This window comes from Chiroxiphia lanceolata, chromosome 25 (genome assembly GCF_009829145.1).
Source record: "Chiroxiphia lanceolata isolate bChiLan1 chromosome 25, bChiLan1.pri, whole genome shotgun sequence".
NCBI classification, from domain to species: domain Eukaryota; kingdom Metazoa; phylum Chordata; class Aves; order Passeriformes; family Pipridae; genus Chiroxiphia; species Chiroxiphia lanceolata.
This window is the reverse complement of record NC_045661.1, coordinates 1,547,569-1,569,160: the sequence shown is the minus strand read 5'-3', so window position 1 is coordinate 1,569,160 and position 21,592 is coordinate 1,547,569. Positions and strand designations below refer to the sequence as shown.

At 50.0% G+C, this 21,592-nt stretch overlaps 1 protein-coding gene and 2 non-coding genes across 5 annotated transcripts; 1 reads left to right on the top strand and 2 right to left on the bottom strand.

Annotated features, from left to right (window-relative positions):
* Nucleotides 1–758: 758 nt before the first annotated feature.
* MDM4 (MDM4 regulator of p53) lies at nt 759–18,142 on the bottom strand. Of its 3 annotated transcripts, XM_032710437.1 has the most exons (12): nt 18,007–18,115; nt 16,135–16,614; nt 14,000–14,102; nt 11,757–11,831; nt 10,419–10,552; nt 9,962–10,011; nt 7,194–7,255; nt 6,330–6,429; nt 4,932–5,092; nt 4,292–4,435; nt 3,677–3,757; nt 759–2,431 (listed from the first exon to the last, which is right to left on the bottom strand). In XM_032710437.1, the coding sequence occupies exons 3-12, from the start codon at nt 14,072–14,074 to the stop codon at nt 1,874–1,876; spliced, it is 1,440 nt and encodes a 479-aa protein (XP_032566328.1). In that variant the 5' UTR covers nt 14,075–14,102; nt 16,135–16,614; nt 18,007–18,115; the 3' UTR covers nt 759–1,873. The 3 variants fall into 3 exon arrangements, with proteins under 3 accessions (XP_032566328.1, XP_032566330.1, XP_032566329.1); XM_032710439.1 differs by lacking the exon at nt 16,135–16,614 and having other exon boundaries at nt 18,007–18,142; XM_032710438.1 differs by lacking the exons at nt 16,135–16,614; nt 18,007–18,115 and adding an exon at nt 14,453–14,530.
* A 1,129-nt stretch (nt 18,143–19,271) lies between these two features.
* Nucleotides 19,272–19,344, top strand: TRNAK-UUU. Its single transcript has one exon. It is a non-coding gene; the product is annotated as a tRNA-Lys (tRNA).
* Nucleotides 19,345–19,521: 177 nt separating this feature from the next.
* Nucleotides 19,522–19,594, bottom strand: TRNAK-UUU. Its single transcript has one exon. It is a non-coding gene; the product is annotated as a tRNA-Lys (tRNA).
* Between the last annotated feature and the right edge of the window lie 1,998 nt (nt 19,595–21,592).

Below are 21,592 nucleotides of genomic sequence, written 5' to 3'. Positions count from 1 at the left end.
CTTGCAAAGGGGGAAAAACCCACCTGGGAAAGGGGAGAAAAAACCACTTTAAAAGGGGAATAATCCACTTGGAAAGGGAAGAAACTGCTTCATGTAACTGCCTGGGTAAAGCTGCTGATCCCAGCGTGGGTAAAGTGCATCACCAGCAATTTAAGAGCCCTTTAGTTAAGGGAACAATAAATCACCTTTTCCATGGGGACTGATTCCCATGGATAGTGCACCCATGTGCCAGACCACTGGGATTTTCCAGCACAACTGTCACTGACAATCCCAGTTCCAGCCAGCACGGGAACAGTCCCAACACTCCAGGGGGATGGGAAGTTTGGGGAGTTTTGGCAGTGATTTGCAGGGATTTTGTAGCACCTACTCTGGGGTTTTGGCACAGAAACACCAGCTCTGACGTCAGGGTTTGCTGGAACCTTCTGCTGGGCAGGTTTGGGGGCTCCCACCGCCCCCCCTGGACCTGCTGGGGCTGGGCCAGCACGTGGAGAGTGGGAAAACAAGGAGGAAGAGCCTAAGGAAGCACCAGGGAATGAGCAGGAACTTCTCTTGCTGTGTTTCCACGAGCACTCCCTGGGTTAGAGAGGGAATTAGAGGTGACAACAAACAGGGTTTGTTCTACACTGCACTGAGCTCTAATTGCTGGAGAGCTGCAAGGTGAAGGTTCTGTTGGTCCTCCAAAAAAGCCTGGAAAACAGGGAAGCTGAGGGAATCGAGCACGATGCTGGATGTCACCACAGGAAAGGGTGAGATTTTCGTTAAATTATGAGTTTTAACTAAGTTTTGGCAGCCAGCAGTGACCATGCCCAGCTCTGAAGGACAGAGCTGGAGTGTTAAATCACAGGGAGGGGGCAAAAAAAGAGCCCCCTTTAATTAATTTTTTAATTAAAAACCTGACACCCAGCACAGCCCACAGAGTGCAACTGGTGCTTTAAAGGAGTCATTTTTTTCCCCTCAGAGGCTCATGTCCTGTCTTTAAAGCCACACTGCACTCAAAACTGAGTATATTCTGGGCAGACTGATCAGATGAGGCAGGTGGAAGGTGCACTGGGAACATCCCAAAACAGGCACAGAGCCGTTGGAATCGAATCCAGCTGGCAGAGCAGAGGCTGAGCTAATGCTGGACAGGCTTCAAAGCTATGCAAGGTGACAGAAAATATATTTAAATGAAAAAAAGAATCAATATAAATTAAATGAGCCAATAAGAAAGCAAAATGTTACCCTATATTCTCTCTGTGACCTGAGATAGTTATGGATTAAGAGTTTGGGAGGATTTGTTTCCTGTCTGGGAGCAAGAGGACCTTCACCTTGCCTAAAAATCCTACCTTAAAAATCAACCAAAAAAAAATCAGAAACAGGGTTATTTCCTTTGCACTGCCCTCAGGAGAGCTGGTCCTTGGAGAAAAGGCTTAGCTAAGCTGCAAACACCTCAGAACCCACCCTTCCCACCCCTCAATATTCATCTCTATTTCTATCTCAGATCACACCCCTCCTCAGAAGGCATTGATTGCACAGCTCTGACTTAACTGGAGAACAACACTCCAGAAGTTTCAACTCTTCCCAAACCTTGTTTTCTCCAAGGACCAGCTGTCAGGACAGACAATCCCAGGGACACCCCTGAGCTGAAAGGGGAAGATTTTGGCCGTTTCCAGGCTGGGGCATCGACCCCAGCGTGTCCCTCCTTGTTCCCTGCAGGCTTTCATTTCCAGGGGCATGGAAAGGTGGATGCTGCAGAGACTCCTCAGCCTGCTGGGGCAGACTGCAATCTTAATTCTCTTTGGCTTTCGTTGGCTGAGATCTGAAACCGGGGGGGGCTTAAGTGCAAGAAACCTGCTGGTTCCTTTTTGGAGGAGAAAGGCCTGGAGCGGCCCAACTACCCCATGAAGATCCTGATGACCATCTCGATCTCCTTCCTGCACACTGGGCAGGGGGATCTCCTTTTCTTCAGCATCTTTGCACACCTGAAACAGGCCACGAGGTGAGCGGTCCTGCCGTGGACGATGTTCCCGTCGCGGGGCCTCAGCTGGCACAGGTAGCAGGGGCTCAGCAGCGTTTTTATACTCTCCAGAGACTCGATTTCTTCCTCCTTTTTACTCTCAGCGAAGCTCAGCAGAGACTCTTTGCTCTCACAAGCCCGTGCCAGGTCCAGGGACTCGATGGAGCCGCAGGGGGGGGGTTTGGGTTCCACCACGAACACGCGGGTGGGCGGCCCAGCCGGGGCCGACATGGTCCTTTTGCAGTCTGGGACATCTATCCCCTCGTCCTCCTCTTCCTCCTCCTTGTTTTTCATGGCAGCAATGCTGGACAGGGAGAGGGAGTGGGCCAGTTTGGGCCAGTCTGAGTACCAGCCCTTGCGCAGGGCCCAGCAGCGGTAGCAGTACCGTTTGCCCGGGGAGTTGAACTTCTTGCACTTGCTGCATTGCCAGCAGTCCTGGGGGAATGGGAGGCCAAAAACCAGCAGTGAGTGAGGGTGTTCTCGTGCACAGCTCGTTTCCTTTATGTAGGAAAAGCAGCAAAGAAGCCTCACGGGAAAAAAAGGGATTTATCCCTGATTTCTAAGCCTGTGGTTTGATTCTCAGCACCTCAGAAAGCCTAACGAGGACTCGACTCCCCCCTGTGTGTTCTACAGATGCAGATCTCAAACATTAATTCCTGCCCTCCCTCCCTCCCAGCCTTCAGCACTCTGCAAGAATCCAATGTTCTCTGCTGGGCAGTTTATTGGATTTTCAGTATCTCGCTCTGAATTCAAGGGTAGAGCTCCTGGAATCAGTCAGGAATACACTTCCCAGGCTCACTAATCGCTTGGCATCTGTTGGATCTGCACAATTAATAGAGGTTTGCTTGATTACCCCACCCAGCAAGGCCCGAGCTCAGAGCCATGATTCAGCTGTCCAGTGCCAGGGACAGCCCCATTTATTCCAGCACAGGCTAGAAAATGATGCTAAAATCGGGGGTTTTTTGGTGTCATCAGCTGCAAAGAGTCTCATGATGCACTTCTGCTGCCTCAGAACAAACCTCCAAGGCAGCCTCAGGACTGGGAGAAGAGAAGGACAGCTCAAGGAACAGAGATTTGATGTCTCTCAGGACCCACCATGAGGGATTTTTGGAGGAGTGGGGGAGTGGGGAGAGGTGACAGCTCAGTAATTGCTGCTTGTTCTGTTTCCACCTCGTTTTGTCATTTGAGCAGGGGAAAAGCTGTGGGGTGTCCTCTGAGAGGCAGAGCAAGGGCACAGGCACCAGCCCAGACACTGCACCCTCCTCACCAGAGCCAGGGGGGAGCCACAGGACAAGGGGCTGGAATGAGCCAGGGATTCTCCTCCCATCCCAGGGAACACAAAACAGGGCTGGACCCCCCAGGACTCAGGGGATCCCTGATCCTGACACAGAAATTCCCACAGCGAGGGGATTTTGGGTGTGAGGCACTTGAGCGATTACAAAGTGCTCACTTGAGACTTCCAGATCTCTGCCCAGGACCATCCTCCAGATGTCCTTCCAGAGGACAACATGGAATAAACCTGATTAAAACCTGCATGGAGATCAGTACTGACTTCATCCAGCCACTTTTTACGGCCTGGAAACCCTTACAAGAATCAGCTTCTCCTGCCACAACCAGCAGTAGGTGTGGGATGAGCTGTCCCTGCTCCAGCAGGGAATGTTGTCCTGGGGGATCACCCACCTCAGAGGCACCTTCTGTGTCTGTGTCATCACTTAAGCACTGAGAGTCCTCCAAGTCATTCAGACACACATGCTCAGGCACCTGGGAAGAGTGGAAATGTTGCAATAATCTCCATTTATCACGTGCCCGGCACCGCACACCCAAATTAAACGACTGTATAATCACCATGCTAATCAAGCTACTTCTGTAAGTGAGTGAAAAGCCGTTTTTGCAGTGTTTTTATTCCAGAATGTTGGTAACTGTTGCTGGATTGGCTTAGTCCTATCTGACTGTGGTCAATGTAAACTGAGATTTTCCTCTTTGAGTCTTTTCATTTACCTTTGACAGCTGGAACTGAGGACATTTGAAATCTTTTCCAACCTTAATTCTACGATTCTGTGATTTATTATTCTTGAAGGTATCTAGACAGACACCTAGTAAAGCTGCTGCTGGAGGTTTGATTCATTTTAAATTAATTTTATGCCTCGAAAACACACACTTAACCCAAAGGCTGAGCTGGAAAGGCGTGACCCACGTAAGGAATGCTGACAGCCTTTTCTAAACACAGTTTAACCTTTGGATGGTTCCAATACCAGCACAGCACCATGGGATCAGTTAAACCTTGGAAAGAGGTACCTTTGTGTCACCTTCTTTCACTTCCTCACAGTCAAACACGTTCACCTTGAGCCCAGCACTGCCCTGGTCCAAGGGGTCCAAGGGGCACTCGTTGAGGAACCACAGGTCGTCAGTAGTATCCGAAACAATGGCAGTGTCAATGTCCTGAGGGAAGAGGAGCAGGGAAAACCCCTCAGAGCTCAGCTCAGGAGCAGCAGGAGCTCCAGCACCACAACCATCGCTCTCCCCTTCTCCTCAGCCACAACCTCCTGAGCCCTGGGCAGCTGTGCCAGGGGAGAACAGGGCACCTCTCTGCTCTCACACCCCCCTTCTTCCATCTGCCAGCTCACAGACACCCCTCTTCCCAACTTCCAACTCTGTGCTCCTTCCCCTCCTGCCTGGCCACCACCCTACAACCCAAAAGGGCAACTCCTGGAGTGCAGAGGGACCTCCCAGGGCCTTCAGGGAGAGTCTGGTTTATTTAAAAACACTAAAGGTAACCAACCACCTGGTGTGAAAGGCTGGGACAGGAACACACAAGGGAGAGGCTGAAAATCCTGGAGTGGGAAGGGGAAAGAAAGAACAAGAATATTTTATTGCCTTGGAACCCAAAAGAGGAGAGGAAGAGGACACAGTGCACCTGTTCCAAATGTCTACACACCTGGTTAGTCTGAATATCTGTTGATCCATTACTTCTGGACTCGTAATTGCTTCTGAGGTTGCCTAAAAACCACCATGGAAGACCAGCTACATCCCATTCCTCAAACACTAGGTCCAGCTTAGGCTTCTTGCTTTTAGAGAGGTTTTCTATTAAGTCTTTGTCTGTAAGAGCCAAGTAGAGTCTAAGTCATGCCACACCTACATTTGTTAAGAGACCAGCAGAAAAAACATGGCCCCATCTGATTTCAGAAACCTTTCCTGCTCCTTCTCACCCCAGTTCCTGCCGAGAGCTCTGGGGTTTGTCTGCTCCTGGTGTGTCTGGCAAAGCAGTCCCTGCACTGAGGGACTGAGGTCAGGGAACATCCCAGTGATCCCAGTGCCTCTGCACTGGTACAGGTTGGTTTTTATCCCTGAGCCCTTCCCAAGTCACCCCTGAGCAGATTTCTTGAGTGACTCAGGATGCAGAAAGAACTGGTTGGAGTTTAGTTTCCAACGATGGGAGCTCCTGAATTCCCAAGCCAGGCTCACACAGGAAGCAGGAAGGTAAGAATCCACACTCCCCATGCTTCAGCCTCCTTTTTAGCCTGTGCAGTTTAGTCTGTGATCCCAAACTCAGCATAAGTTTCAAGATAACCTTGAATCTCTCTCCCTTCCAGAGTTTCAAAGGCACAGACAAGGCTGTTTCTCCCTCTTTTGTACATACAGGAAATATGATTTGATCTGGAAATACCCACACTCACAAAGACCTGCCTTTACAAATTAAGTTCCTTGATATGAAAACAACCTGAGAATAGAAAGCAGAAAAATCAGCAAAATTGCTTCCCTAACATCTGAAATCCAAATGAGTGACCCAGCGAGAAATCCCCAGACATTCCACCAGAGGAAATGTCTAAATATGAAGGAGCTGTCTTACACTTGTGCTGGATACAAAAAAAACCCCATTGTTGCTCAGTTCCCTGATTGGTTTGCAGGTAATGACTGCAGACAGTGCAGTCTGGGCTCTGTGTGATCAGGAGAGTCCCTTGGGAAGATAAATAGATACAAGTGTAATTTCAGCACTTAAAATACCCTTCAGCAAGGTCTGTAAGATTTTCTGTGGCATTGTTCAGTGATAGATGTGCTTTAGGGGTTTAACCTGCCATCTCCTTCAAAGCATTTGTTTGCTTATGAGACCAAACAGCCCAGCCAGAAAACACATCTCTCACACAATACCTTGGGTCAACATTTGTGTTCTCTCAAGCTTCAGCATAAACTGATGGGGTTTAATGATTGTGCTCCAAACCAGGGGTTTACTGGTGTCCCAAAATCCTCCTCCAGTGTTTGCTGATGCAGAGGAGGAGCAGAGGAGGAGCAGAAGGGCTGGTGCACGTTGTGTTGGTGCAGGAGAGCCAGGACTCACCTTCACAAGTGTCACAGTTCTGCTCCGAGGTAGACAAAGCAGAGGCCTTGCTCTCCTCCCCCTCCGTGGTCCCAGCATCAGAACCTTCTTCCTGGCTAAACTGCAGGAAGGAAAATCCAGGTGTTAGTCCACCAGAGCTTATAGGGACAAGGGGATGTAGCACTTCCATTCCGAGTCACCAGCTGCAGGACAAGACCAAGCAGTTATGAGGAGGAATAAAAGTTTCTGAGCAAAACCTACACACTATTTACCCTGGACAAAGCCTAAGGCACCTGTCATCAGCACAAACACGTCCTTCCAACCTAGGAAAAATCTTTAGCTTGGCAGAAGTCCCAAGGTTGCCATCATTCATGCAGCAAAACTGTGGTATTTGTGACTCTCTCACCCCCAGTGTGAACAGACACCTCCCAGATCAGGCTGCCTTCACCCCAAAACACACCTGGAGACAAGTTTGAAGGTGCCAAGATTTTTCCTAGGTTTCCAGTTATTCTGCCTGAAAGCTCGAAAAACAATCCTAACTAAACACAAAACACTTGGTCACACGTTTTAGAAAGCTTAGTTATTTGGCAATTCCTACTCAGGGAGGGGATGGGAGAGAGGGGGAAAGACATGAAAAGGCAGAGCACACTGGAGGAACTGAGGACTAGAAGTGCTACACCCCAGAGAAACGCGCTCAGAGACTGGAACTCTGTTATGAGGAGAACAGAGAAGGGTCACTCTGTCCCTGCCTGTGGACTCCAAGAACTTTTCAGGAAGGTGAGGACCTGGCAGCCAAGCAGCACAAAGTTCTGGCAGTCCACCATGCACAGGTACAGAGAAGGGGCACTCTGTACAACAAAAGAAACCACTCGGCAGTGGGTTTACCTTCAGCTGGTCTTGGCTTGGCTTATCGACGCTCTGCTCCTTTGGGAGAGTCTGTGCAGCATCTAGATGGCAGGTAAAACAAGAGAAAAAACCTTCCCCAGTAATAACCATTCTCACAACACAAGAGTGGCTTCACAAGCAACCAACGAGCCAGGCTTGGCAGACCTCTGAGAAACCCTTCAGGAACAAAGCCCATCCTTCCTCGGAAAGAACGTGGAGGCAGCAGCCCATGGAACACAGGCTGTGCCCCCCTGGAGGAGAGGAAAACTCACAGCAGGGAAGAATCCTCTTCCCAAAGGGAAAAAACTGCTCCTTTTCCTCCAGCTTGTCCCTGGAGCTTGTCATGGCAGGACAAGACACAAGGTCTGCCAAAGACAGGAACACAGAGTGTGGGGAATCCCACCTGGATCAGATCCACGCTGAAGAAGGGGAATGGGGAAGGGCAAGATTTTTATAACTAACTACCTGAGGATTCCAGCTCAGGCTGAGGCAGGAAAAACACCTTTTTAAAGGGTCTGGGCATGAAGAACAAAGACTAGACTAAAGAAGGGAAAATTCCATGCACAGCCAGCTCTTTCCTGGGCAGCTGTGGGCACGTCCCTAACACAATTTAATCCAGATGATTCTGCTGGCCCCAAGAGTTAATTAAAAGACCAAGCTAAACAGCAAGAACAATCCAATTAACAGAACTTTCTACATGATAGGAGGTGCACTCAGGAAGCCTGTCCTTCAGACAGAATGGCTGGCTGGAGAACAAAAGATCTGAGGATGGCTCCTGCTTGCTCCCCTTTCAGTTTAGCAGAGCCATTCCCTGCAGAGTGCCAGGCACACAGGATGAGTCTGATTCACACCATGAATCACTGCTCTGATAGGAAGACACTCAGAATTGTTGCTACGGGCAAAAATTAGACCACAAAGTGGCCATCAGATGGAGCAAAACCCAGGACAGGGTGACACAGCTCCTGTCCCTTATTGCTTTAGTTCACCTTTCCCTTCCTGCTGCCATCACCCTTCAGCTCCTGCAGCCACTGATTATTTAATACCTGGAGGAAAACAGAAGCCAAGTGGCTCATCCATCACTGCTTTGGCTCTGCAGGGACACTGGAACAGATGAAGACTCACCCTTCTAACACTTTATAAATTTTCACTGTGTGAAAACACTGCACTGACTGGAAGGCTCCCTTTTTGGAGCCAACATATCCCCCACAAAATGTCCCTGAAGTGAGGGATTCCTTAATACACCTCGTGAGAGTCACTCCTGGGAGGGAGAGCTGGCCAAGGAAGGGGGAAGGAGCTGGCCAAGGAAAGGGGAAAGCTGGCCAAGGAAGGTGTTAGTTCAGATGGTAGTCTGATAAAGAGCCCTGTGTAAGAGCTCATTCCTCATTCTCAAGATGTGCTGCAGCCACTTCTCCTTCTCCAAGTGCACTTAAAAATGGTCAAATAATCTGCAAAACGATGAGCTGAGAAGCCCTGATTTGGCCAATGAACACGAGCAGCTACTGCAGAACATGAAACATGAAGAATTCTTAAGTCCTGAGGCACTTCCAGTTATTCCTGTGTTGGGATGAAGGAAAAGCAACACCTGGAGTGACCCTCCCTGGGGATCTGCCCAAGGTCTGGTCTGCCAAGCTTGTTTCGTTTTAGTCACACACACCCAGGACTAACTGAGGATTCCCTCTGGCAGGTTTAAGGATTGCACCACACAGGATTGCACCACACACACACCCAGGTCTAACTCAGGATTCCCTCTGGCAGGTTTAAGGTCACACCAGGACTGCACCACACACACACACCCAGGCCCAGAGCAAGGAGAGGGGACAGGGCAGCAGAGCAGAGTGTTTGCTGGGATCCTCTGCTCTCCACACAAACTGCTTTAGGGAAGAGTCAGCACATCACCAGTGAGGGAAGTAGCACTCACACAGTTATCTACAGGTTTAGGAGAGACCACTCAAGAAGATCCTTGTTTATAATTAAAGCAGGGGGACCTCAAAGGCACCAGCATGGCTCAAAGCAGAGGACTAAGCGCTTTGGGGTCATGTTTTTTCAGTTTCTAAATCTGTACAAGCTTTTTATGCACTTGTGCAAAAATAGCCTGAGCCTTTGTAAAGAACTAAGTCCGTATTATCTGCTTAGAGCACCCAGGAAATATGGCACAAGATTCCACAGCTCTCCCAGTTGATTTTTTCCATGGAGATTACTGGCCCCACAATGGGAGCTGGCTGCAAGGAAGCCATCAGCCAGGATTAATTTAAGAATAAATTTTCATTTATGACTGAAGGACTTTTGATGGAGCTAGATTTGATTTCTCTTATGAGCTGGGAAAGCAACAGTGACCTTTTAAAGGTTCAAGTGTCTGATTAAAGTCCAGAGCTCTGGCTTGCAGAGCTCGCTGGGTTTCTGGTGCTGTTATGGATTATGAAAGTATAAAATGAGGTGAGAATGAGAAGCTGCAGCTCTGAAACTGAAAAATACTGAGAAAATCAATAATGATTTGGATGGGACACTTCAGCCACGGTGATTTGTTTATCCACAGCATTTAGCTCTCTGAAATTTGGCCATCTGAGGCAGCCACATCACTCAACCAGCTCCCTGCTCTGGTATCACAGCTCCTGACACACAGAAAAGACACATACTCGGAGAGATCGTCTCAAAACCTTCATCAGCAGTTTATTCCAACTTGACAAACATTTCTGTGTCTGGTTTTTGTTACTTACCAGGTTATACCAACACTACATTGAAAGGCCCTGCCCGGACTGTGACCAACCTACCTGTGAGTGCAGCCGCCGTCAGGTTCCGTTTCAACATGTCATACAGGGGGCTGTGGGAGGGAGGGACAGTCAGTGTTCCCACAAAAAACACCACCACCCTCCAGAGACAGGGCCAGCAATTCCCTTTTGTTGTCCAGAGGGACACTAGAAACCACACAGGGGGGGTTTTTTGTCTCCTCACTGATCGTTACGAAGCTCAGCTCAGGACTCAAGGCAGATGTGGATTTTTGCTCCAGTGAGATCAAGGGTTTGAGGAGATGCAGAAATAAGAGGGGGAGAGATGTCACCTCGAGCAGCTCAGTGCCTGGGCCACTGCCTGGCTCCTCAGAACAAGGAGCTCAGCTCCCACTTGTCACACCCATCACCAACAGGGAGGTTTAAGTGACAGTGACACCGAGAGTTCCTGTCTCAGCAACCCCTGTCAGACAACCCGGGTTCAAGGTGACTCTTCTCCTACCTTGGATCTTTTACAGAGAAGCTCTCCAGGCCCAGCAGCTCTCCCAGCTGATCTCCTCCACAATAGACCATGTGCTGCTGCCTTTTGTCATAGAGCTGCCTCACCATGATGTACTGGCCCAGGTAATGCATCACCTGTGGGGACAGAACACACCCTCAGCCCCACCTGCAGCCTAAACCAAACCCCCAAAAGCCCTGGGAATTTCCCTGAATTCACAGTGTTTGCCTCCTGCTGCCCTGTACAGTGTGAGTCAAATCACACCTGACTTCTTGTGCCTCCCAGCCCAGGGAGAGTTGGGGTTTATGGCATTGCTGGGAGGTTTGTAACTATTAACCCTGGACAAGGAGGAAAACTGAGGCAAAGATGGACAAACAGCACCCTCCCAGTTAAAGGAACAAGCTGTTCCCAAAGGCTGGCCACACATTTACAGTGCTGCCCCTCAGGACACAGCTTGCCAGGTGTAAAATGAATCCCATTAGTATCACAAAGAAGGATGGAGAGGAGACACCCTCCAGCTACAATCCCAAGTACTGTAACTCCTCTGGAATTTCCCCAGGGGAAAGCAAAGTGCTTGAAGCACAATACAGGCGAGTTCCACCCCCCATCACCCACCAAAGTGACCCTGAAGTGTCCCCAAAAAGTTGCCATCAGTGCTCCACTGGCTGCAGAAAACCCAGCTGAGTTAAAGTGTGAATCCCTACAGGTAACCTGCACTTAAAACTCAGCTCTGCCCATTTAAACCATCCAATTTGGGTTTTTTGCACAAATTTTTAGAAGCTAAATAAGTTATTTAAATGCATAAGTGTTAAATTAAGTCACAGGGCTCTGCAGGAAGATTTGACACGTGTAATAAAAAACCACTGCATTTAATTCTTTGCAGGCAGGATCTTCTTGTAAATCACACTGTCCTTTTTTTAATCGTGTACATATATTGCATTTTAATCTTAAAATAAATGAATACACAGGGTCTCTTAGGTTAGGCTGACAAGCCATTCCAAGGGAAAGTTAAAAAATATCAACTGGAATCCAATTTTTAAGGCTTTGGTACATTGAGCAGAGGGTAGCACAATGGAACAGAATCTCCTACACTCTCTCAGGAATGTGATTATCCCATCTTTCCTTTCCCTACAGAGGTTTCTGATTTTCAGTGATAAATAATATTTCACACTCTTACTCCAATTCCTCCAGGGACATTATGATCAATCAAACCAGAACAGTCCTACAGGTTAAGTATCCTTATTTTGCAGGCAGGGGTTCAAAGTACAGAAAAATTAAGAGCCAGTCCTATCCCAACTCCCAAAAAAGCAGGACCAGGCACAGCCTGGAACGTGAGCCCACCTCCTTGAGTGTGAAGGTGTCTCCTTGGGCTCCTGCTGCCTGCAGAATCCTCAGGAGGGGCAGTTTGGGTCTCACCTGGAACACAGAGCAGGGTTTTGTTGGAATGACAGGAAGCAGAGCCCTGCTGAGAGAAATCCCAACCCCTCTGGCACAGCCATCCAGCAAGAGAAAAGAAAACAGCCCAGGAATGCAGGCAGGCAGCTCTAAAGGCTCTAATCCCATCAACAGTCCCATGAACTTTGATGCCATTCCTCCTGGGAGGGAAGGCTGTGAACTCAAGAGCCCTGGAATGCAGGCCTGGGCAGTGACTAACCAGAGTTCAGGAGCAGTGGTGGGACATTCCCATTGCCACTGTGCCTGGATTGCCCCAGTACTGCTGGGAACACATCAGTTCTGCCCTGCCCAGGCCAAGGATCTCTCCAGGTCCTTACCCATGAACAGGCACAGAACAAGAGCAAGTGCATTAAACACGAGGTTTGTTGTTAATTAACACCTCAAATTAATGCCTCAAAGCTGCTCTGGGGGTGTGGGGGAACCTCCAGGGGCTGTGCAGCACTTGCACCATACCCAGGGTGCTTTTTATTTTATATAATCAAGATTTCATCAGGAACTGCAGTCAGGGGAATGGGTTCAAGCTGAACAAGGAGAAATTTAGGAGATACACAGAAGAAATTCCCCCCTGTGAGGGTGGGCAGGCCCTGGCACAGGTTGCCCAGAGAAGTTGTGGCTGCCCCATCCCTGGAAGTGTCCAAGGCCAGGTTGGATAAACTTGGAGCAACCTGGGACAGTGGAAGGTGTCCCTGCCCATGGCAGGGGGTGGGACTGGGTGAGCTTTAATGTCCCTCCCAACCCAAACCAGTCTGGGATCTTTTTAAGAGGCCAACTGCACTGCAACACCTTTTTCCTACAAAAGGAGAGCAGGTTGGGCTGCTTGTCACGGATGTCATTTGTCACTCAGCTCCCAGGCAGCACCTTGGCAAGGTGTTTATTCCTCTGTTTTCTAAAACTGTGAAAAATCCCCCTCCTCTGTGGACCTGTCTGCTCTGTTTTCTCATTCTGGTGTTTTCCGACTATGGTGTTTCTAAAATGCATTTTCCAGCTCAAACACAACAACTCGTGTCCAGCCTCAAGCCTCTTCCTCAAAAAACAGCTTCTGCAGTAGGAAAAAGCTCAGCACAGCTCCAGTAAGTGCTTGTATCAGCACATGGCTTTTAATAAGACGAAATTATGTGTTTGTTCAGTCATTTCTCTAATGACCACTCTCAAATGGGTTTCGAAGGAACTTCTGAGAAGTCTCTTTCTGATGAAAGAAGCAACCCAGTCAGCTGGATCATTCTAAAATGGGCCCTCAGCTCCCCCAGTCCTGATGGAAGTGTTTGTTCCACCCTGCCCGGGACACGAGTGTTGACAATCAATATTTTGTCACTATTATCAGAGCCTATTTACTTTTTCTTTTTTTTTTCCCCATGCAGAGCAAATTGAATAAATAAGCATTGACATCAGTTCTGCACAGGGCTTGGCTCCAGTTCAAAGCTTCTAAATAAAGCCTCAAATGGGAAATGCTCAACTTCCCATCAGTTTATTTCTACTCCCACCACATTCCCTGACATCGTGGGGATGGTTTTTTTACAAGGAATTGGCTCTGGAAGGTTGGATGCCTGGCTTGGAGGAGGCTTTCTGATTTTTTTAACACCAGATTTCTGCTGTTGTTGGCAAACCTCTCTTCTCTGAGTGGCTGGTATTGAGCCACACTCCAAACACACACTTGCCACGTTGCCCTTGGCTTGCACCCACAAATACCTTTTGTTCCAGGAACAGGTGATAACAGGAGTACTCCATGTCCAAAGCCACCTAAACAGACTCCAAAAAGCCCTAGGGATGAATTACTAGGCAAAGTTTAACATACAAGGTTACAAAGCTCCAATACAGCTGTCCCAGAGTGCAGCTCCAGGAGGAATGCTGGACATGGAATATTCTAAGGTTCAGCACAAAAATAGGCACTGTATTATTTTTGTATCTCCAGTTTTCCCTTCCTTCCCCTTTAAATAATGTTCACAAACCACTGAGAGTTCATAAATGATATGAGAGTGAAAGATAACACAACACCTTAGGATGAAAGCCCTGCTCCATTAGGGTAAATTCTCCTTACTTAAAGGTACTTGGAGAGCTTGGATTTAATGGAAGAAATCACTGCTGTGAGGGGAAAACAGCAGAGATAAGTGGGAGAAATAACAGCAAATTACCTGGTGAGCTTGTCCCAGAGTGATCCTGCAGGTGTTCTCAGCTGCTGGGTGCTGGGCAGGGCTGGGGGAGCTCATTGTGGCAGTGAGCAGCTGGGAACAGCACCTAAAATTGAGAAAGGTCAGGCTGAGAAACCTGGGCTGGAGTTTAACCACTTCCACCTCCTCAGAAGCTTCAGGAAACCGAGGTTTAAAATTAGCCCTGCAGTCACACCTCAAAGGATGCTGTGCAATGCTGGTGGTCCTGTGCCCTGCCTGCTTTGTCCTGCCAGAGGGGGGTCAGATAGATATGAAGACAAATCTGTGGTGGGAAGGGTTGTAAAACACTGGCCCAGCTGCCCAGGGCAGGGGTGGGATCACCACCCCTGGAAGTGTTCAAAAAAGGTGTGGATGTGGCACCTGAGGGCAGGGCTGGTGATGACCATGGGGGTGGTGCTGGGTTGATGGTGGACTTATTGATGCTGAAGTCTTTTCCAGCCTCAATGATTCCATGATTCTGAGCTGGATCCAGCAAACAGCCACGGGACAACTGGGACACTGGTGCTGGGGCTGCCCCATCCCTGGAAGTGTCCAAGGCCAGGCTGGATGGGGCTTGGAGCAACCTGGGCTAGTGGAAGGTGTCCCTGCCCATGGCAGGGAGTGGGACTGGATGAGCTTTAAGGTTCCCCCAAGCCAAACCAGTCTGGGATTCTGGAATTCTGTGCCTCTCCAGGAGTGACACACCACGGTGAGGAACTTGGGGACCTGCCAGTGCCCAGGAGGAATCAGCAAACTCTGGTGAAACCCCTGAGTCAGAGGTGGGGAATGAGGAGCTGAGTCACAACCAGCCAGCAGGGAAACCCCAGGACAGCAAGGCCTGACTCCAAAGGAGCAGCAGCCAGAGCTGATGGCCATCACCAGCACATTCCCACCTCCTTGGACTTCCAAGAGATGAAAATCTGCTAAAGCTGCTGCAGCCCCCACCCCACCTGATAAATGAACAGTTTCTGGGTGAGCAGGTGACAGATCCTTTCCTGGAAGGGAACAAAAGGGGAAGTCCTGCAGCTATTTGAATTTGTCTCAGTTTCAGAATCCACCCAAAGAGCAGCAGTGACTCATGTTCCCAGCACAATCCACTTTCGTCTGCCCCACACAACAGGTTTGAAATCTCTGAAGAGAAGGGATGGTCTAAATCAACTCCTCACTGGAAAAAAGCACCTTGAATTTGATGGAGAAAAACAGGAATCCTTGATTTTAGTCTCAGCACTAAAGCTCAGACCAATAAACCAGTAAATTATATGTCCCTACATCTAGTTACAGTAAAATCTCAATTTTAACATGAATCTGGTCACAGGCAATACTGAAACAAGCCCTGCAACTGCCTTTTTGGTAAAATTAAGGCTAAAGCATGAGATGAACTACCAAGACTGGCTCCTCAATTTGCCTGGGTAGCTGCAACTTTGGGAATGTTTTTACTGAACTTTTAGTCCATGCAGTAGTTTAATTATTTCAATCTCAACGATAATTATTTCAATTTCACTTCTAAATTCAAAACTTTAGATTTGAAAGTGTGAAGCCCCAAACTTTCAAAGCAATATGTGAATTGTCTTGCACGGAATTTTCCAGCTCCAGTAAATGAATTTGTTACTACACCCAGTTATCAGAGCCAGCATGATCAGCTTGAGTATCAGCAGAATTCCCAGAGTCCTGCCTGAGGAATGCAGCCAAAGGTCTCAGCTGCAGACAAAACAGGCTCAAGGTGGCTCAGTAACGACAAAAATCTGAGCTTTAGCACCAAGTCAAGCTCCTGTAACTGTTCAATCCCTGCCCATCTATTAAAAAGGACTTTTAATGACTTTATTAGAGGCTTTCTGATGGTTTTTATGGCATTACAGTCCTCTGAAGTGAGGCACTGTCAGGAATAAAATCATCCCCAGGGATCAAACATATCTCTAAATACTCAGGGAGGGCTGAGTAAAGCACATGAAACACTCAGGTTTGCAAATCACAGTGGTAGTCACTCAAACTACAAACTACAAAATACATCTTGAAACACTTCCACCTCCTCACCCCCCTCGATTTTAACGCAGATCTCTGGCTGGTAACACCAACCCCGAGCTGCTCACCTTAAGCTTGAACTAACCCACAGCCTGACTTACCGACTGTCGCTGCTGGAGGGGGATGCCGGGGTTATTATCCGGGGTTATTATCCCTGGATTCCTGTCCTGGGCGGCCCCGGGAAGGCTCTGCCGCTTCCCGCCGGTGCTCCGGGCTCTGAGTCGCCCTTTCAAAGGGCGCCGGGCGGGGCGGGGAGCCCCGATAACGGCCCGGGCTGGGGAGAGCGGCCCGGGGAGGACTAAAGGTGCATTTCCTGAGCCCGCATTCCAGGAAAAGGACCCCGGGCTGAGGCATCAACGAGCCTTTAACTGTTTCCACACTGATTTGATCAGTGCTATCAGCTTAGCCTCCGGTTTTACAGACAAATATTTTCACTGAGTGATGTAGTTTTCTTTAATCAGAGCTCAGTCCCGGGGCTCCGCATTCCCAAGCTCTAAAAACCACGTCCAGGCTCCCACAAAATCTACGGACGCAGCCACCAGGCACAGAAAACCTCCCTCGGTTCCACCCTGTGCACGTTCCTAAGGAAAGGAGAAGCTCAATGGGCCCAGTTTAACCCTCCCCTACAGCTCTGCTTCGAAATATCCGACGTTTTACCTCCCAGCGCTGTGCCTGGACCAACTTGCAGCCAAGGGAATGAAGCACCAGTGGACTTAGGGCTGTTTGGAGCCACGGAAAATGCCACTGGACCGGAGCAACGTCTGAGGAATCCATGAATCACAGAGGAGTCATGAATAATCGTATTTTCCACTCGAAAAGTTGACACAGACCACAGGAACAAGACGTCTGCCTGTGCTGGGAGTAAAACTTCCTTCTCAAGAGACCAAAACCCCACCAGAGCACAGCTTTTGGTGCCCGAGAATAAAGATCTTACCAGACCCAGAGAGTGCAAGCACAGCCTGGAAAGTTAAGTTAAACTTCTAATTCAAGCTCGGGTTTGGTTTTACAGTCTCATTTCCAGGAAAGGACAGTTTTTAACTGGTGTGTGAAGTGGAAACACAGCAGGGAGTGTAAAGCAGACATTGTGGGCTCTCTAATGGTTCGTTTTGATGGTGAGTTCAGGTGTGACACCCCAGCAACAGACATTTACAAGCTTTCTAACAAAGCAAAATACTGAAAATAACTTGTAGTTCTATGTGGAGCATCATACAGAGCAGCCCTGGAGGGGAGGCCCTAAACAGGCACTAATTTGATAATTAAGTCAGGGATAATTAGGTTTGTCCCTATCAGTCCCTGGGAGTTTTCATGCCTGGAAGTCCTCCTGTGACGAACACCCGACCCCTCCCCTGGGAACCACCCCCAGCTCCCCCACCGTGTTCCCAAGTTCCTCCACGGCCTTAGGAATGCCAGCCAGGGAATGAGGAGAGCTGCCCTCCTGCTAGGTGGAGGTGAGACCATGGAATCATGGAATGGTTTGGGTTGGAAGGAACCCTTAAAGCCCACCCCACTCCCTGCCACGGGCAGGGACACCTTCCACTGTCCCAGGTTGCTCCAAGCCCTGTCCAACCCAGCCTTGGACACTTCCAGGGATGAGGCATCCTCTGGGAAATCCATCCCAGTCTCTCCCCACCCTCCCAGGGAGGAATTCTTTCCCAATATCCCATCCAACCCCCCCCTCTAGCAGTGTAAACTCATTCCCCCTTGTCCTGTCACTCCAGGCCCTTGGAATTAGTCTCTCTTCATCCTTCCCGTCGACTCCTTCAGGCCGCAATCAGCTCACCCAGGAGCCTCCCTCCTGGAGGTTGAACAATCTCAATTCCCACCCTTTCCCTCGCAGGAGATAAGATTAATCGCCGCTCCCACCGCCCCAGGCCCCTCCCGCCGGCACCGCCTCCTGCCCCCCCCCCTTCCCACCACCCCCTCAGCCCTGCGCTCCTCGGGACCCCTGGCTCCCCCCCCGGCCCCGGGCTCACCCTACAACCGCTCCATGGGCCCCGGGCGGCCCCGGGCCGGGGGTCGGGGGGGGGACGGGACCCCTAAACCCCCCGAGGGCTCCGCGCCTCCATCTTGGCGGGGTCCGGGCCGCCGCTTCCCCTCGCGGCCAACATGGCGGCGGGGCCACCGAGCGGCGCGGGGCGCGCGGCTAGAGGGGATGGGGGGACGCCGCGGGGGACGTGGCGCCCCCCAGCGGGTTGGAGGACCCGGGCGGAGCGTCCCCTCAGCCCTGCTGGAAAATGTAAAACGATAATGAAAATAAAATAGTTAATAATAATAATAATAAATAATTATTATAAGTAATTATAAAGAAATCTATCTCGTATTTATACCTGTAAATATTTAATATATTATCTATTATTTGTAATATATAATATATATTCTGATGCATAATATATATTATGATGTGTAATATATAATATATATTATACATAATGCATAAGTAAATTAGAAATTATAAATACTATTAAACATAAATAAAAAAAATCAAGATTGTCTCAAGTCAAGGTGTTCTTTGATGTAAGACCTATGTGTACTTTCAAGCCTCAGTGGCACAGGCAGCAGTTCCATCCCTGGCTCAAGGACATCCTGGAATTAACAAGCCTTAGGGATGCAGTAAATCAAAATGTCGATGTGCGTCTGTGCAGACATAACTGACTTGGCAAAATACTCGAAGTTCCTGTACCCTAGAGCTCAACTGTCTTTGTTATAAACCTCCCCCCCGGGCATTATAAACCCCACCTGGACACAATAAAACCCACCTGGACACAATAAACCCCACCTGGACATTATAAACCCCACCTGGACATTATAACACCCAATAAACTTCATTGTAAACCCCACCTGGACACGTCCCTGTGTCACCTGCTCCAGGTGACCCTGTCTCGGCAGGGGGGTTGGAATCGATTTCCAGAGCTCCTTTCCAACCCCAACCATTCTGTGACAACCCTAAAAATCCCACCTAGGGGTCAAGAAGCCCCTGTCCCTGCGCCTCCCCTTCCCCTGATAAGGGAGCTGGGGTCGTGTAACCTGGGTGGAAATTCAGAAACAGCCCCAATTAACTCTGTGCTTGGGAAGTGCCTGAACTGCTGCGTGTAAAGAACAAAGTGCGGGGGGGGTTGTTCTGGGTCTGGGGGAGACACTGGGAACGGATCCCACGCCGTGGGGCTGTCCCTGCCCTGTACACAGACAGGGCTGTCCCTGTGTTTCCCTGATAAGCGCTGTTGCTGAGTCACAAACCAGAGCCCGGATAGCTCAGTCGGTAGAGCATCAGACTTTTAATCTGAGGGTCCAGGGTTCAAGTCCCTGTTCGGGCGGTTTCAGTTTTTCCCGTCTACGTTGGTTATTTTTTTTTTTTTTTTTTTTTTGCTCCCTGCCCTGATTCTCCCGGGGCACCGGGAGCCTCGGCGGGGAAGCGCCGGCGGTTCTGCGGCTGTAAAAAAGGCTTTAGGGGGGGAAAAAATAATTCGGAGGAGGAAAAAAAAAAAATCGGGCGCCCGAACAGGGACTTGAACCCTGGACCCTCAGATTAAAAGTCTGATGCTCTACCGACTGAGCTATCCGGGCTCTGTGCTCTGGTTTGCGCTGCCGGTTTATCCCGCTGTCCGTGGGCTGAGCTGCTGCCTGTACTTCTGCCTAATCCCCCCCGTGCCCTTCTGCCTGTACCCCTCTGCCTGAACCCCCTCTGTTTTAACCCCTGCCTGCACTCTCTGCCTGCACCCTCCTTCCTGCTCTCCTCACCTGAACCCCATCTGCCTGGACCACCCTGTCTACACCCCACAGGCTGCAACACCCTTCTCTACCCCCCCTCCTGCACCTCCTGCCTGCACCCCCCTGCCTGCACACCCTGCCTGTCCCCTCTCTCCTGCCCACTCCCCCCAGCCCCAGGGACACTTGCCATGGTTATGGTACAGCTTGGACACAAAGAACAGGCTCACCCTGCCCCTCGTTCTGCCCGTGGGATGTGTAGGAAGAGGGGGGACCTCACTGACAGCCTTGGGGAGTCACCCTGGCCCCTCACCCCGCAGCAAAGTGGGGTGTGCTGGGGGGGAAAGCTGGGAGGGCTCAAAGGGGGTCAGGCCTAGTGGGAAGAGAAGGACAGGGAATACTCCCAGGTCAGGGGATGAGCTGTTGTCCCAGGACACGGGGTGCTGGGGAGGTTTGGTTTTTGGGATTTCTCCAGCCGAGCCACAGCTCATCCTGACACTGCAGGTGACAATTCCCATCAGAAGTGGGTACAGTGGGATTTTTCAGTCGGACACAAGGCTGGCTGAGGCCACTTTTCTCTTAAGGCCTGGTGGGAAATGGGGTCACACTGAGGGACCCCAAAATCCCAGCGTCCCCTCACATGGTGTGATGAATCCTGCAAAACCTCCCATCTCCTGGGGAGCCTTCAGGGAGGCTGGGATAATACCCAGGGATATATAATACAGGGATAATCTCTGTGGCCACTAAACCCAAACCACAGCTGTGACCCACAGCCCTCCCAGCGCAGCTCATGGCTCTCCAGCAGCACTGGAATTCCGGAGGTGACCGTTATCCCTGTCTGCCAGAGCCAGGGAAAACAGATCCCAGCCAGGGCTGCCGTGGCTCTGGCACATCTGCTGCCCACACTGGGGGTCCTCCTGCCCCTGAGACCCCCCAAGCCCGGAGGTCTGGATGCTGTGGCAGGAGTGTGTCCCCACCGACCCTGGGGGGCTTTGGGGACCAGCACGAGCCCCCCGGTCCCAGTGGGTGCTGTGGGGTGTCCCAGCACCCCCCTGCAGCTCCCCAAAGGAGGGGTGGCACCCCTGTGGGGAGGTGGGTGCTGATGGGGTGCCCCCGGGGTTGGGGGAGGTGGAAGGGGCCAGGGCAAAGCAGCAGGAGGGGGTTCATCGCCCACCCACCGTCCCACGGTGGGGATGATGTGGGACGTGGGGGTGATGTGGGGTGGGGACACGCGGGGGGAGCGTCCCCGGGGCTCCGTGGGTGGAGCTGGAAGAGTCCCGGGGAAAATGCAGGGGGGGAAAACGAGGGATGTGAAATAGAAAATGAAATAAAATTTAGCTGTGTTAATTTAGCTATGTAAGTGTGACTTTGCAAAATGTAAAACTCCTTAAAAGTTTCTGCCCAAACTGTGGGCTAATAAGACAGAATATTTTAGGGATTAGGGAAGGCTTTTTAGCACGTAGAGAGGGGTGGGGAACCTGAAACTGTTTGAAATTATAAAACTTTATGTAACTACTCTATAATGGTAAGAATAGGAGGTAAAACTAAGTGTCTATTTAGATAAGGCAGACTGCAAAAAGAGTGTGTGTATAGATAATTTTAAACTTGCTACTTTCAAACTGTATAGAAAGGTATGGTGTTCCTTTGCTCAGTGGAGTGCACTGGGGAAAACACCTGCCCCTTTGCATTCCCCGGCCGTAATAAAAGCGCTTTTTCAGATTGTTCAAAGGTTTCTTTGAATCAGATGAAGGGGCAGAACTCCCAGAGCTCCGTCAGGGGAGGCTGGGAGCATCCCGGAGCTATGCGGGGGAAACCGGGGGGCGAGGTGGGGGGGATACGGGGGTATCATTTGGGGGG

Coding starts and splice junctions, on each gene's coding strand:
- MDM4 (XM_032710439.1), bottom strand. CDS start 14,074: ATGAGCTCCCCCAGCCCTGCCCAGCACCCAGCAGCTGAGAACACCTGC. Junction 6,430..7,193: donor CAAGCCAAGACCAGCTGAAG/GTAAACCCACTG, acceptor TCCTTCCTGCAG/TTTAGCCAGGAAGAAGGTTC. Junction 3,758..4,291: donor TGAAAGAAGGTGACACAAAG/GTACCTCTTTCC, acceptor CACTCTTCCCAG/GTGCCTGAGCATGTGTGTCT.